At 42.3% G+C, this 15,928-nt stretch overlaps 1 protein-coding gene across 4 annotated transcripts; it reads left to right on the top strand.

Annotated features, from left to right (window-relative positions):
- Positions 1-437: 437 nt before the first annotated feature.
- On the top strand, positions 438-15,269 carry rbbp5 (retinoblastoma binding protein 5). 4 transcript variants are annotated; one of them, XM_080783028.1, is made up of 14 exons: positions 438-663; positions 1,450-1,475; positions 3,158-3,330; positions 3,726-3,866; positions 4,272-4,434; positions 5,020-5,129; positions 6,448-6,567; positions 7,247-7,400; positions 8,043-8,114; positions 8,939-9,056; positions 9,364-9,433; positions 9,930-10,156; positions 10,955-11,032; positions 15,006-15,269. In XM_080783028.1, exons 1-14 carry the CDS (start codon positions 645-647, stop codon positions 15,056-15,058), a joined length of 1,524 nt encoding a protein of 507 aa, XP_080639154.1. In that variant the 5' UTR covers positions 438-644; the 3' UTR covers positions 15,059-15,269. The 4 variants fall into 4 exon arrangements, with proteins under 4 accessions (XP_080639154.1, XP_080639153.1, XP_080639152.1 ...); XM_080783027.1 differs by having other exon boundaries at positions 10,955-11,151; XM_080783026.1 differs by having other exon boundaries at positions 10,955-11,167.
- The last annotated feature ends 659 nt before the right edge of the window (positions 15,270-15,928 follow it).

Below are 15,928 nucleotides of genomic sequence, written 5' to 3'. Positions count from 1 at the left end.
AAGCGCGCGCTGCGTGACGTGTTCTAGTTCTTCATAAACGATCCCAAACTTAATTTCATGCTACAAAGACGTGATTGGTCGCTTTACATTAAAAAAACAATATTATTTTATTTCAAAAGATTTCCGCTCCCCCAAAACAAGGCCGGTTTCGCAGTGCTCGGTGAGCTTCATAGATGAGCTTGTAGATTTGCTATTTTCACTCTTTTAGCCAAGGGCCCAATTAAGGCTCAAATCTTGGCATCTTGGCTCTTTCATGTGCAGTTGGCCGATAATACGTTGGTTTTGATTGAAACTGTGAACTACAAGTCATTGGGTTTGATTAAACTGAAACTGCTTCAGTAGGTCCGGTCCCATTATTATTTGAAATGCAACATTACAACAATTAAAATAAATAATAATATCAGATCAACTAAGTTAAACACGATCTGTTCATGCCGTATACGGGTAATAACAAAGGGTTTATTAATTTCTATTCGGGCACGTGTGCTGCCGCTTTGTTTGGGGTCCTTCGTTGACGGATAGGCGCCAGTCGCGCTGTTGATATGTTAGCATCGGAGGCTAAATCTGAGGCTAACCGTTGACTGACGCCGTGCACAACAACACAACGCTGCATTCATTCTGTTTGGATATTTAATTGATTCACAATGAACTTAGAACTGCTCGGTAAATATATTTTTTTGTTGGTAATTTATTTAGTCTAGAAACGTTCACGAGATCCGTTTAGTTGCCACAACGAGAATAGCTTGTTGTTAGCATAGCATGGCAATGGTATTTGATTTGTCAAATAAATCATTAAGTTGTTCTACTTAATTACTCTAAACTGTATTTGTGCTGGTATTTATCTGTGCAAAACTAGTGTACTGTGAACCTGTGGAGGATATTATGTAACGTAGTTACATTACATACAATAGTAGTAACGTAATTATTAATTGTAGAATGAATGGCTTTGTCTTTATACTGAGTCGTACGACGGTGCTGTCACTCGCGGAAAAGAACAGATCTACAAGCAAGCTCACAAAAAAGCTCATCGGCTGCTTGTAAAACTGTCTTTTTGGCCAGCGGCACTGTCTTACGACGGGCGGTAAATGGTAACAGTAATTTTAGTATTTATTTATATGTAGTCATATTTTTGAGGGGCTAAGTTCAGCTTTGAGGTTATGTGTTAACATATCCTAACAAAAACATTGAATGCCATAATGAATGGCCAGTTTTGAGTGTTTGTCCCAACACAAACATTAAATGTCATTGAAAATTAATTAATTTTTGTGTTTGTGTAAACACAAACATTGATTGAAGACAAAATTGAGGATGCAAATTGTGATTGGCTGGAATGAGTATGACGATAAGATCGCCCCTCACTTCACACGTAGGCTATATTATTTCTCTTGTATATATTCTTTATTTTGAATATATTATGTTATTCATTATATTTCTTTGCTTTGTTTACAGAATCATTCGGGCAGAACTATCCAGAGGTATGCACATATTTTAATTAATTAATAGCCTACTACAAAGTGATATGTAGTATTGGGTGTTTTGATGTTAGAGAAGGTAGTACATTGCTTTCATTTCCTATTCCATTTCATCAGTCAATCCACTATTACTTTAGTTCCTACTGTCCAAAAATCTGCTTTAGAATGGGTGGTACGGTCACGTTTGGTCGCAAGTTGAGAAGCGCAGAAAGCCGGAGGAGCAAGTTGGTCGGCTTTCGACCACCGAAAAGAAGCAGGCTTGTTGATGAAAAAGACGTCAAGCCATAGGCTATTTTAGCACCATTAGTAGACAGTTTAGTAGTTAAGTTAGCTCTCCGGTGCATTCAGTGACAAATTAGCTACGACTAAAACGCATGCTTAAATCATTTGAGAAATTGTAAAAAATAACTACTGTACTGGAGGGTGCTTAGGATACATGGGCAGATGAATATCTGTATTCAGAGTATCTTTGGTCCGGTGTATCATATATTTCATATTTTTTGTATTAATTAAAACAATAAATACTGTGTGCCTGCAGCAGTGCAATGTGCACACAGCATCATTTTCTTCTACTAATCAATATAATAAAATGTCTAGAATGATTAGGAAACAAATTGAGTAGCCTACTGGGAAACCTATATACTACCGGTTGCTTCAGTGATTTTACAGACCTTTCTCGCCTTCGAGAAATGCAGGAGTAAGTGCTTATGATGTTATAAGTTAAAGATATGGCATATATGCGTAGTTTCATTTCAGAGCAGCAAATATGACAGCTGACAGCTGGTGTCTGAATGAGACGAACCACACACATGTGTGCGTGCGCGCAGCCGCGCACAGCCCCACACTTTGTGTATGCATTTTGAGCACACGTGCAGCTGTAGTAATATGTATGTATGTAACCTCCCTACAATGTCTGATGTGACGGTGTTCCCACCGCCCATTCAACAGCAGATATTTTGCAACAGACGCTTTCCAAAACGTATCACCGCCAATTTCGGTGCAGTGGAGAGCTAACTATAGATTTGATCATGCGCACGCATCACTGGTGTAAATGTGCTCAACTGAGCTGTCAGAAAACGTGCAAATTCTTGTGAAATTGGCAAGTATTTCAGAGCATACTTGCCAGCATAATGGTAATTTCAGATGGGCAGTGATTAATGAGCCTAGTAATTCATTTTCAATGAGACCTGTGATTTTTGGTACGGAGAAGTTAAGGGGCGACAACGCAAGCGTATTTAACACATGCATTATCACGCCCCTCATGAGCTGACCAGGTGCAGACCTGTAGTTGATGATCCAGGCGATAACGACTGCGTTAATCGATGCCCGTCTGAAAGTATCGTTAGTCATAATTTATGACCATTTATGACTCATAAATGGATATCGCCGCGAGTGAGACCGTGTTCAGGTCAGGATGCCCGAACCCCGGGCTCCATATGGATATGATGACACTAGCACCGCAAAAAACGAAAGGCCTGGACAGTGGACACCATTGCAGCAGGTCTTGGCCTGGGTTTAGATAACAAGTCGTGTCTTTGGTCTTTTATAAAAACGTACTCGTATTGATGACGTAAAACAGACTGTCTGTCTGTCTGTCTACAATGAATCTATCTATTCTACAAATATTATGGGAAAGTGCTTGAGTTGTGAAAAGCTGTACAGATGTGGTGTATGTGTCTTTTTAGGAGGCAGATGGCACCCTGGACTGTATTAGCATGGCACTCACGTGTACCTTCAACCGCTGGGGCACCCTGCTGGCGGTGGGATGCAACGACGGCCGCATTGTCATCTGGGACTTCCTCACACGAGGCATCGCTAAAATCATCAGCGCACATATCCATCCTGTCTGCTCTTTATGGTAATATATTGGGTCTTTTAGGTTATGGGCATGGTGGTGGTGGGCACACCAGACAACACGTTAAAGGCGCACAATGCCACCAAAATGCTCCGTTCATTCGAGAACCATTGAAAAAAGACACCCACTTGGACAGAAACAAAGACCGGTGTGACCATAACCCCACACGCACACACACACCCACACACACACACACACACACACACACACACACGCACACCATGTCCTAGTGTTTTCCTGGTGTGATAAAAAATTCAGGTCTCTAAAGCCATTTGAGAACCACTGTCTTATACCTTGAAGTAAGTGTGTGTGTGTGTGTGTGTGTGTGTGTGTGTGTGTGTGTGTGTGTGTGTGTGTGTGTGTGTGTGTGTGTGTGTGTGTGTGTGTGTGTGTTGCAGTTGGAGTCGAGACGGTCACAAGCTGGTGAGTGCATCAACAGACAACATTGTGTCACAGTGGGACGTCCTGACAGGGGACTGTGACCAGAGGTTCCGTTTCCCCTCGCCCATCCTCAAACTGCAGTACCATCCCAGAGACCTGTGAGTGTTTTGAAGTGGGGGTCCAGGGACCCCAAAGTGTCCTGGTGCGGTTCCAGGCAGTCCCCCAAAAATATATATAGTGATATAGTAAGGAATCAGATTGGCCTGTTTTCTGAGAGTATAAATGGAACCATATTAACCCTTATTGGGTCCATTTGATACCATTTGTGCACGCTCAGAGTTATGGGGATCTGTGGCCTAATGCCTTCTAAGCTGGGGGTCCTTTTAACGTTTTTGGAGAATCACCATTATAAAACTCGGCCTACAAAAACTGCCGATCTACACGCTTACAATGCTATATTAGCTATTGTTGTGACAAATTACATGCCAGGTTGAAAGGCTTAAAGGTAGAGGATGGATTGACAAATTGGAATACTAAAGTGGAATTGTTCCTGTGTGTTTTAGAGACAAGGTTCTGGTGTGTCCCATGAAGTCTGCTCCGGTTCTGTTGACGTTATCGGATTCCAAACACGTGGTCCTTCCTGTGGACGACGACTCTGACCTCAACGTAGTAGCAGCCTTCGACAGGCGTGGCGAGTACATATACACTGGCAATGCCAAGGGAAAGGTAAATGCTGTGGGTTTTTTACATCGTATTCTCTTTTCATATTTATTATAAAATAATGGTTGAAGTGGTTAAAATCTAAAATTATGCTTTCACGGTTTTAATGGGTTAACACAATCTGTGCTGTGCCATCCACAAAATCACGAGATTTGATTAATAAGCAATAATCCAGCATTACAAATAATAATAAATTACATATATTGGTCGCATGGTAGAAACACCTACATCCAGATCCGACGCACACATGGCTGTGCTCACGTTTATTACCGGTACTCCTTTTTCTCCTCAAAATGAGACAAACTACGATCTTTGGGACCATATAAAACTCGTAAACCTTCATCGTGCTAAGAAAGTTAATCCATTGCGAGTCAACACATGAGGATGTGGCTCAAATATGGAGGTCTCTTCTTCTGTGTTTTTCGCACATTGGCCTGGCACTGGCCTCACGATCCCGCCTATAGTAACGGGAGGGAATGTGTTAAGGATAAGTTGTGTGTTAAGTGTACCTAATATGGGCGGTGAGTATACGGTTGTCACAAAATCCCAGGACACTTGTCTCATCTCATGGTGTTGTGGTGTTGTGCGTAGATCCTGGTGTTGAACATACACACTCAGGAGCTGGTGGCGTCCTTCAGAGTGACCACAGGAACCAGTAACACGACAGCTATCAAGTCCATTGAGTTTGCGCGCAAGGGCAGGTGAGTGACACGTGAAGGAATGGGGACCAAATGCCTGTCAGGAAATCCACTAGGTGTCCTGTGCGACTGTTGATCTTTTAATGTACCCCTGCAGTTGTTAACCCATTTTGACCTGATATCATATTCTAATAATGTCTTCTACATCCTGACAGTTTTCTGAAAATGCTATGTTTCTATGTCAGTCGTTCGATTTTTCAAAAATAGCAGACCTACAAGCTCGTAGCGCGCCACTCGATGGCGTGCTATGAGCTTGTAGATCCACTATTTTTCGATAGCTAAAGGGGTTCCCGCCCAAAATGGGTTAAATAATTTCATTGGTCAAATCTTTATTTCACCAGTTGCATGTTTTGGTGCCCAAGGCACACTAATGGGGAAGTCCAAATCTCAAGGCACACCAGTATTAAAAGGGCTCAACTGAACATTAGTGATGAGATTTATTTATTTGGGGGGACTTCTATGCCTTTATTGATAAAAGACATTTGACAAAAAAACGGGCAAAGAGGCCGTGAGTGACACACAGCAAAAGTCTGTCGGGCTCAGGAATCAAACTTGCTGTTATGGCACCTTGACATAAAATCGCTTGTCACAGTCACACCTGTACTTGTCTCACGGCACACCGTTTGAGAACCACTGATCTATACATTACATACTGTACATACATGTATACATGCATATACACTTCAATGCCTGTGTAATGTAGCTTTTGGTTGTCAGTGAACATTGATATGATTTGTCGGCCGTGACATGATGTATGCAGCAGTTTGAATATTATGACAGTTGAGTTGTAAAGCACCTGCAGAGTACAATGGGATAAAATCTACAAAGAATCAGAATTTGACCAGGCTTAACATAGCCAATCCCCATCATTTAAAATATGCTCTGATTTTAAAATGACTAATTTCAAAGACAAGTACTACTTAGGCAAAAAGTGACCTACCCCACCTACAGCCACTAAGTAGCGCAGTTGAGTTGCAATGCAAGTCGAGGCTTTTAATCTGAGCTGGCACGGTATCTTTATCAGTTAAACGCACCAACAATGGAAGCTATGTCATCTTAACAAACTGCAGAGATCCCACAATGCTGAAATATCCGCCGTAGTGTACACATGATGTACAAAAACAACTCTTGATACCAGTGTGCGAGCCTAGATTAATTCAGCATCTCAGGCAATACTACCGTATGGGGATACAACTAAATAGAAACATATTTCTGTGCTATATGTGTGCCATATATATTTGTGCACAGAATTATATACTGTTTAAGACAAGTGAATAAGCATGCCCCCTCCCTGCCTCTGTTCTCTCTGTCTGTCTGTCAGCTGTTTCCTTATCAACACAGCGGACAGAATCATCAGGGTCTATGACGGCAGGGAGATCATGACCTGCGGCAGAGACGGAGAACCTGAACCCATGCAGAAACTCCAAGACCTGGTCAACAGGTACTGGAGCTGCAGCGCCTCTAATTAACCACATGAACCTTTAACCTTGAATCCCAACAATACCTGATCCTTTGTGTTTTCTGTTAAATTTCTCTGGAGTTTACATATATATTAATGAAACTGTACATGATATTTATTTGGTTGAAGTTAAATCAAAAAGGTTTTTGCAATCATTGCAAACATATGATGCCATTAAGGCAGTAAATGATACCATGTCTCGTTTTGAATGTATTTGTCACTGTTGTCCTGGACATAATTGTGTTTAAGTGTTTGTTTTGTTGTTAACTGTTGTTATGAGACCGAAGACAAATTTCCACATTGTGGACAATAAATGAAACTAACTAACTAACGAACTATTTAACACTTAAAGTCACTTACACCACCATAACCTTTATACCGTAAGAGGGAGTACTTCACCTGATTAACACTGCGCTTGCACTGTAAGACAGCTATACAGACTAATCTCCCATTGTTATTATAGCCTATAGTCGTCAGGACAAGTCAGTTCGGTATGTAGGGGCCTAATTTGGTCCAGCAGTAGGGCAGTAATTCCGACCTCTTCGATTCTTCTGTGCCTCTCATGCCACTCGTTTGCTCCCCTCTCTCTGTGTCCTCCCCTGTTCCCTGTCCTCCCCTGTTCCCTGTCCTCCCCTGTTCCCTGTCCTCCCTTGTCCTGCAGGACACCGTGGAAGCGGTGCTGTTTTTCAGGGGATGGTGAGTACATCGTGGCGGGTTCAGCCAGGCAGCACGCCCTCTACATCTGGGAGAAGAGCATCGGCAACCTGGTGAAAATCCTCCACGGAACCAGAGGAGAGCTGCTTCTTGACGTTGCTGTATGTACATGCAGCTAAGGGGGGCTGGAAGGTTCAGAACCGGTTCCATCACATTTGCATTTACGGTTCCTGCTAACGGATCCCAGATTATTTGATGTTCAGTTCAATTGCGCCTGTTGGCTCTGCATTGCAAGTGAAGTGAACATCCACCGATCTCAGATCAAAGAGCAAGTGTCTGTCGAACGAGGCAGTCAACACTGTCTGCAAACGGGCGTTACGGATCAGAGCGTGTTTCAAGTGTTGAACACAGAAAATCAATCAAAAATGAAGTGCAACACGATGATAATGCATTGTGGATTTGTAGATTGGCTATTTGAGATGACTGACGACAATGTACGAACCAGGCTTAATACACAAAGTAAAAAAGACTGTACCACCACCAGCACAGGATAAGTCAGCTGCAGTCCTCCAGTAGGCTAGCACACCTGGATTAAAAGTGGCATAGGTGAAACAGTGAACATCAGCAATAGAAGATTACCCACTTGCATGGTATATAAAGGATTTATTGAGCAACATTCTTTTACGTTGCAGCCACACACGACCTTCCTCAGGCATGGTATAATGACAGTACTAGTGGGAAAACTGAGTGTTCATTCCCTGATGAAGATGCATTGATTTATGTAACCTTTCCTCTTTCCACAGTGGCATCCTGTGCGTCCCATCATAGCTTCCATCTCTAGCGGCGTGGTGTCCATCTGGGCTCAGAACCAAGTGGTAAGTGGACTGTAAGACGGGGTTCACATAAGAATCCTTGCTGTGCAACTTGTTTTCTTGAATGATTCCGTTTTTTGATGATTCGATTGTTGCGGGTAGAATATTAGTCCATACTCGGGTTGAGTATGGACTAATATTCTAAACTACTTTCAGCTATGTGTGCAACAGTTATCAAACTATTCAAATGGTCTTAAACGAACTGTACTCGTCCTCTTCAAGAGGACCAAGAAGTAGACCAACAGAAGAAAAAACAGACATTGTTATTTTTACGTTCGTATTGATGGTTCATTTGAGGTTCTTTTTCTGGTCAACTTCAGCTCTGATGGGTTCTCAGTCCTCTTTCTTTCATTAGAATGTTTTTCTTTGTGTGTCTCTTGTACTGTGAGCTAGGCTTAACCTGTCGGCTTGTTAACTTTTAAAACCGTTCTCTGCAAGCATGTCATTGTCACCCAAAATGTATAAACAAATCTATGATATTTTACAATGATATCTATCGCCTGTACTAGTGACAATATATCGTTGCAACCTATTGGGCAGAAACCTCTTAATCAAGATTTTAACTTTTTATTTTTAGTTAATAGATTATTTCGTAAATGTGTGTCCTACTTGTTCATACTAGTGTCACACAAAAGTAGCAAAAATAGCAGATCTACAAGCTCAAAATGTATCACATTGCGAAACGATTTGATCTTTTTATTCCTTTGAGGTTTCCACCCGACAGCAAATTGTAATGAATGTTAATGTCCTTCAAACGAGCTGCAACACTAGACATTCAGACGTTCACTAGACATGATGGTGTTGAACACGTTGTCTTGTGTTTGTAGGAAAACTGGAGCGCTTTCGCCCCAGACTTCAAAGAGCTTGATGAAAATGTTGAGTATGAGGAGCGTGAGTCCGAGTTCGATATCGAGGATGAGGATAAGAGCGAACCAGAGCAGACGGGTAAGCCACACATTGCCTTCAGTGGTTCTGAAAGTAGGGTGCGGTAACAACATAGCATAACAATCATTTTAATCACTTTGACCCTATATGCATAGGCGAATCTTTAAAAAAAAAGGGGGGAAAAAGTGATCAGGAATTGCTATGTTAAGGCAAATACATGCTCCTTCTGACATCCAAAGTTTTCTTCGTAAAGGGAGGTGATATGATTACAAATTGACGTTGTGAACATCACTTTTTTGTTTAGTTGTGTAGTCACAATCAGATTTATCATTGATTATAATGACCTTATCCTTGATGTGTCCTTCAGGTGCAGATGCTGAGGAGGATGAGGTGGTTGATGTAACCACTGTTGACCCCATAGTGGCTTTCTGCAGCAGGTAATTTATTTATTACACATTATCAGAGAATCAAGAATTATGGAACATGGTAGATTTAGTCACTAAATATCACAATCCACTGCCCTTATCTCCTCTGATGTCTTGTCTTCTCTTTCATACGTACAGTATGTGTCTTATCTTCTCCATAACCCTGACTCCCACCAGAAAATATTCTATGCCGGGTTACATTATTTGTGTTGTTAAAATGTCTCACTAATAATATTCCACATTTTTCACTTTTTGTACAAGCTCACAACACGTCGCATTGCAGAAGGTTGTGAGCTTGTAGATTATTTTCAAATTCTGGTAGCTAATATATACACGGTTAAAAGTTGTTAAAATTATTTTGATGACAGATCAACACATTTTGCTGGGGATCCCATGGAACTCTGTCAAGGACGCCTGGGGGACCCCGGACCCCACATTAAGAACCACTTTGGTACAGGTTTGAAGTGCAAAGCAGTGAGGTGTGTGTGTGTGTGTTATTCTCATATAGTGACGAGGAGCTCGAGGACTACAAAGCCTTGCTGTACCTCCCCATCGCTCCAGAGGTGGAAGACCCCGAGGAGAACCCCTTCGGCCCCCCGCCCGACGCCTCCCAGGCAGGCGCCGGGGAGGCGGAGGCAGGCGGAGACAAGAAGCGACAGCCCTCCTCTGAAGGAGGCCCCACCAAGAAGAAGGCCCGGACCACCACTATAGAACTGCAGGGTGTTCCCATTGACGGTAAAGGGAGAGAACAATATGTTATTAGGACCAGAGCACTGACCAGTGCCAACAGATCAGAACAGAACAGATTTTGAGGGCCTAAAGTTGATTGAAACGTTGTAAACTTTACACATGCATCTGGTGAAAAATTACATATTCTATCGGTGTTGGACATTGAAGACTTCATGTTTGACTTGAAGTCCAATTATGATTTCACCTACATGTGCCAAATTCATTAGGCACTATATCATGTATCCAGACATAAAAAAGGTGCAACAGTTGAATCATGGCTGCTCCCGGACTGCTCAAGATTGCATTTTCTGGCAGTTCTCCAGTAAAGTTGAGTATACATGCTTGGCATGTATAGTCAACTTAGGGTGCATACTGTACTTAGTTTAGACTAGTCATTGGTCATAGTCATTGTTAAACAGCAAGAAGGGATCCCTGTCTGTGTGGAGTTTGCGTGTTATCTCCGTCTTTCCCGTTGGGCTTCCTCTGGGTAATTTGGTTTCCTGCCATACCAAAAGACATGCATATTGGGCACATACTCCTGCCAGTGCCCTTGACCAAGGTACTGGAGTTGGTCCCCGGGCACTGCACCGTAGCTGCTCACTGCTGCAAAAGTAGTTTGGATGGGTCAAATCATGCAGAGGGCACATTTCCCCAAGGGGACAATAAAAAGTGCGAATGTAGTTTTTTTTGTTTTTGCACTTTGCAATCTCTTTTTTTTTTGTGGTAGTCATATGTATAAATGTACCACTATTGAAGCAAAAGACCAAAGGTTCACGTTCGGATTCGGTGTGATTTTCTGTACAGAGGTTCATCCATTGCTGGGAGTGAAGGGCGACAGCAAGTCAAAGAAGAAGGCGGCGGGCCGGCCGAAAGGCTCCAAAGGTAAAGACAAAGACTACCCGTTCAGGCCCAAGCCCTACCGGGGAGAGCGGCCCTCCTACCCACCAGAGGCCCTGGGAAGCGCCGGGACAGGAGCAGTAGGGATGAAGGGCCGAGCAGAGGTGGGTCTTGGGGCAGGTAAGGATGCCACAAGCTACGCCACAAGAAATGTAGAGCTGCACTAATCTTCTGCTAGCCTGCTAGTCCTGCCTCCTGCTGGCACTGAGCCCAGCCTTCAGTCTGCACCAACATGCCCCCTAGACCAACAAATGCAGACCCACACATCGTTGGGTCCGATCCCGGGTTAGACAGAATCCTAGGCCACATATTACAGATTTATTGTCTGTATTGTCTTATATGAATTTAACTTTTTTTGTACAATTAACAAGAAAACAATCAATTATATAAAGCACCTAAACTGAACTTTAGTTTAACGCATTTAGACCTGTGGCCGATTCTACAAATGCCTTCTAAATCAGTAGTTCTTGCACTTTGAAAATAAATGTACAAGCTCGCACACAGCACGGCACAAAGTGTGGGTATACTGTATGTGTGTATATGTGTTTTATATCTGCTATTTTTGAATAGCCAACGCTAAAATTGAAAATGACACGGATGCTTTCCCGGTTTTAATGGGTTAACCACTGGGTTAACCAATGGGTTAGCCTTATTCAAAATCTGTAAAAGATAACAAATCTGTCACATCAGCTTCATAAAAGTCTAATAACAGCCGATATATCGGCAGCAGGACATTTCCCGTTTTATGATGAGATCTCAGTAATAATAAATAATTAGAATATTTGCCAATACAGGAACAAGTGTCATAGATGTGACAATATCCATGATGACCAGAAAAATTAAAATCTACATCCTAGCTCAAAGCCGTAGATGTAATGGTTAGAAATGACTATTCTAATAAAAGATAGATTTAATCTCCGCGGTCCACAAACACATTGACTATATGAAAGTGGTTCTTGGTGTAAGAAAGATATGGGACACCTGGTGTAGACCATTATGATTGAGAATATTCAGTCCAGTCTAGACTGATCCGGAATACTTACATTCTTATCACAATGTTCTACACCAGGTGTAGGTAGAGGACTATCGGCTCCCCACTCCCTCCCCGGATTCAAGGCCTACTTTATAAGTTATCAAATCATATATTGGTGTTAACTCTAGTTCAAAAGAAGTTAAATGATGAACCACATGTCCATTGTAGCTAAATGCTGTCATTGATGGCCAACGTATAGAATGATCTGTCCATGCCCAATAGTGTAGCGACAGAACAGGCCCGATCCCATCAGGGCTGCATGGTGGGTGCAGCTTCTCTCCCTTGGGTGCTAGCTGGCTCTCCTGCTGTGGCTAGTTTCATCTACCTCCTGCTTGGCCTCCTCTGACCCCCTCCTACCTCCTGCTCCTGCCTCGCTCCTCCCTGGGCTTGTGTGGGTTTTTTACCTTCGTGTGTGTTTGGCACTTTGCAGGTACGCTTCTCCACATTGTGTGTGTTGTGTTGTGTTTTGGTGTCTGTGTGCTTCGGTTGTGTAGTTGGCGTGTGCTTATGGGACTCCCTAAAAACCAGGTGTTTCGTCGGGGGAACGACCCTTATGTCCTGTGTCCCACACGCTGTGTGCTTGATGCGTGTTCTCGTCTCGTCAGCTCGCATCAGCTAAGCTAACTACATTGAATGCCAATAGAGCGCCGTAGCCCCCTTTCATGACGACGCTAGAACCAGAAGTGAATTTCTCATTCATTTTCCTCAGACTTTTCAAAAAGTATTTATTTAAAGACGATTACGCCACGGACAAAGCCAACTGGAGTTGTGACACATCATGACAATAAATAATGTTTTTCGCTGATCAAATAATTTGTAAGAAGAAAAACAAAACAAAGTGTTGTATCCTGCCATGTTTTTCTTCTTGCAAATTATTTGATCGGCCCAAAATATTGTGTTTACTGTCATTTGTCGTCAAATCTCGAGTTGTCTTTGTCCGTGGTGTACATCAACGTCTTTATATAAATACTTTTTGAAATGTCTATGAGGAAAATGAACAGGGAATTGCGGTCCAAAAATAAACAAATTGTCCCTGCGCTATTGTCGGAGAGGTGTCTATGTATCGTTTGTGAGTCAGTCTGTTTCTGTCGAAAATATAATTAATTTGGCAGCAGTAACACAGCGTTTTCTCAACATCAGTTGATGCTTCATAGTACCCATATGAGTCAAACCACCCGTCTTATTTGTTTATATTTGGAACACCGTGCCACAACATTAAACATGTCTATGGCCATTCAGAGTGGGGGGGACCGTGACCCAGTTAGGATGCGTACAGTACGTCAGACTCAGTGCTCTACGAGCTTTCTGAAACAAAAAAATTAAGTACGTTTCATTGCTAGTTGACATTAGCAATGGCATGTTAGCTGGCTACACAATATACAGTCTTCCCCCGCCTGTCTTGTTGTGTGCCAGCAGTGTGCACTACCTCCTACGTCCTGTTAAACCACACCCATCCAGGTGAAACACTACCTCCTACGTCCTGTTAAACCACACCCATCCAGGTGAAACACTACCACCTACGTCCTGTTAAACCACACCCATCCAGGTGAAACAGTACCTCCTACGTCCTGTTAAACCACACCCATCCAGGTGAAACACTACCACCTACGTCCTGTTAAACCACACCCATCCAGGTGAAACAGTACCTCCTACGTCCTGTTAAACCACACCCATCCAGGTGAAACACTACCACCTACGTCCTGTTAAACCACAACCATCCAGGTGAAACAACTGGTTTGTAGTGAGTCCTGTGTGCTTATACGCTGCCTCTTATGACAACAGTGCCTGGAAACAATGCAACACCCAGTTTGCATTGAAATATTATATTTTGTATTGATCTTTATTGCTTTCATAAAGATTTAGATTTGTGTCAAACCCTTTGTTTTTTAATAATAACATAACATGGTCAAAACAAACTAAACAAAAGCCATTCATGGTAGTATTGTTTTCCAAACATTAAATCTCTCTTGTGTACTATTGTATGCTCTACACTACTACTATATTGATACTGTGGTGTAGATCATTACGGTCGGGCAGAAACCATGCCCACCTCGTTTTGCCATATTTCAACTTTTTGTGTTCATGCCTTAATTCCTTATGCCTTACTAATGCCTTACTTGGTCATAATACACTGTCTCACAAAAGTAGCAAAAATAGCACATCTGCTAATTTAAAAATGTCTTAAGTGAAAGTGAAGTCTGAGGCAAGAGCTTTAGCGAGTGACTAAACTAATTGGATCGTTTGGAACACGGCTAAATAGCCATTTCCTGAAAGGTTTTGGATATTCAGGGACAAAAATAGCGTAAATACTATAGCACAGGGGTATTCAACCAAATGCGGCCCACGGAGCGTCCCCTACTACAATACCCTTGGAACAATTTTGAAAAAGTTACAAAATATATTTATATATTTATTTTAGAGAGAGAGAGAGAGAGAGCTAATGAAAGCTACAGGTATGTTGTGTGCAATAAGTGTGAGATTATCATAATGACAGTAATCCTTAATCATATTATATCATATTCAAGGGTTTTTGGAGAGAAACGAGACAGACACCAGTTTCTTTAGACTAGAGGGGTGTGTGTGTGTGTGTGTGTGTGTGTGTGTGTTCAGCTGGTGCTCATTGACGAAAAATGCATTTTGAGAACGCACAAATTTCACGCTCTGCACGCACGCTGTGCGGCCCCCCCACACACAATCATTCTACAGTTGTGGCCCCCTTGCCTAATCTAGTTGAATATCCCTGCTATAGCAGGTCTGAAAACGTGGCACAATGTGCCACGTTCAGCTTGTAGATCTGCAAAGAATAATACCATCTAAATGGATTATTTTATTAAAATCCTTTGTTTTATAATGGATTGAATTGATTTGACTGTTGCCGTACATTTACGGTTTTGTCATTTCTAACTACTGTTGTTACTTCAACAGGACTCCAGGTATCACAGTCCTACAAACAACATGATATTGGAGGGATGGACTGATCAGTAGCGCCACCTGTTGGTGTTGGGAGAAAAACATCAGCAACAGCTAAACATGAACTGATGAATCCACAATCCCCCCCCCCCACCATGGAACTTAGACATTATTATTTTCTTCTGGTTTTGTATTCCTTTTTTTATATTCTTGTACATATTTGACAACGTTTTCAGTCGGTGCGCGTGTCGATAACTGTTTAAATAAAAGGCAATAATGTGCTAGAAAATGCTTTTACTGTTATTTATTAAGTACTTGAAGCAATAAGTACTTTGCACCCAAGTCTGTTTTGGTGCATCCCCTGGATTCCCAGGCAGCTGCCTGCCTGGGATCTTTACACCCAGGCAGTGGCAGAGGAAGATCCTGCCATGCTGTCTTTCTCAAACACCATCAACAAAGCTCATGGGAAACAGAAGGAACGAGTTGCTGTCAGAAAGGGGTCAAATGCTCATAAATGCTTTTATCTAGTCTGGTATGCTAACACTGCATGTCCCTGTGTTAATTTGAGGTGCTCTCTGTACATCAGCGGGTGGCTGAGTCTTACCAGAGCCATAGAGTAAGACTAAGTTACGACATCTCCGTTCACTTCACGGGGCTAGGCTCTTCTACATAGACTTCTATTGAAAAGGTACAACCGGAAGTTTATGGAATGCATTGGAGTCATGGGCTCGCGCGAGTACATGAACCACGTGACCAGGCTGTTTTCTGCCCTCTCAATGTCGTAACTCTGTCTTACTCTATGGCTCTGAGTCTTACCAAACAGAAAATTGATGCTTCAAGAAGCAGCATCTTATGTTCTATGCCAAACAACGTTAGCCTGGCTTGGCCAGCCTCATAGCGGGGTTTCACTCAAGTTGCCTCCCCGCATGCAAATCTGT

Source organism: Protomyctophum bolini, assembly GCF_963924005.1.
Source record: "Protomyctophum bolini genome assembly, chromosome: 2".
NCBI classification, from domain to species: domain Eukaryota; kingdom Metazoa; phylum Chordata; class Actinopteri; order Myctophiformes; family Myctophidae; genus Protomyctophum; species Protomyctophum bolini.
Note: the sequence above shows the minus strand (reverse complement) of the source record. Positions and strands in the feature narration are given on the sequence as shown.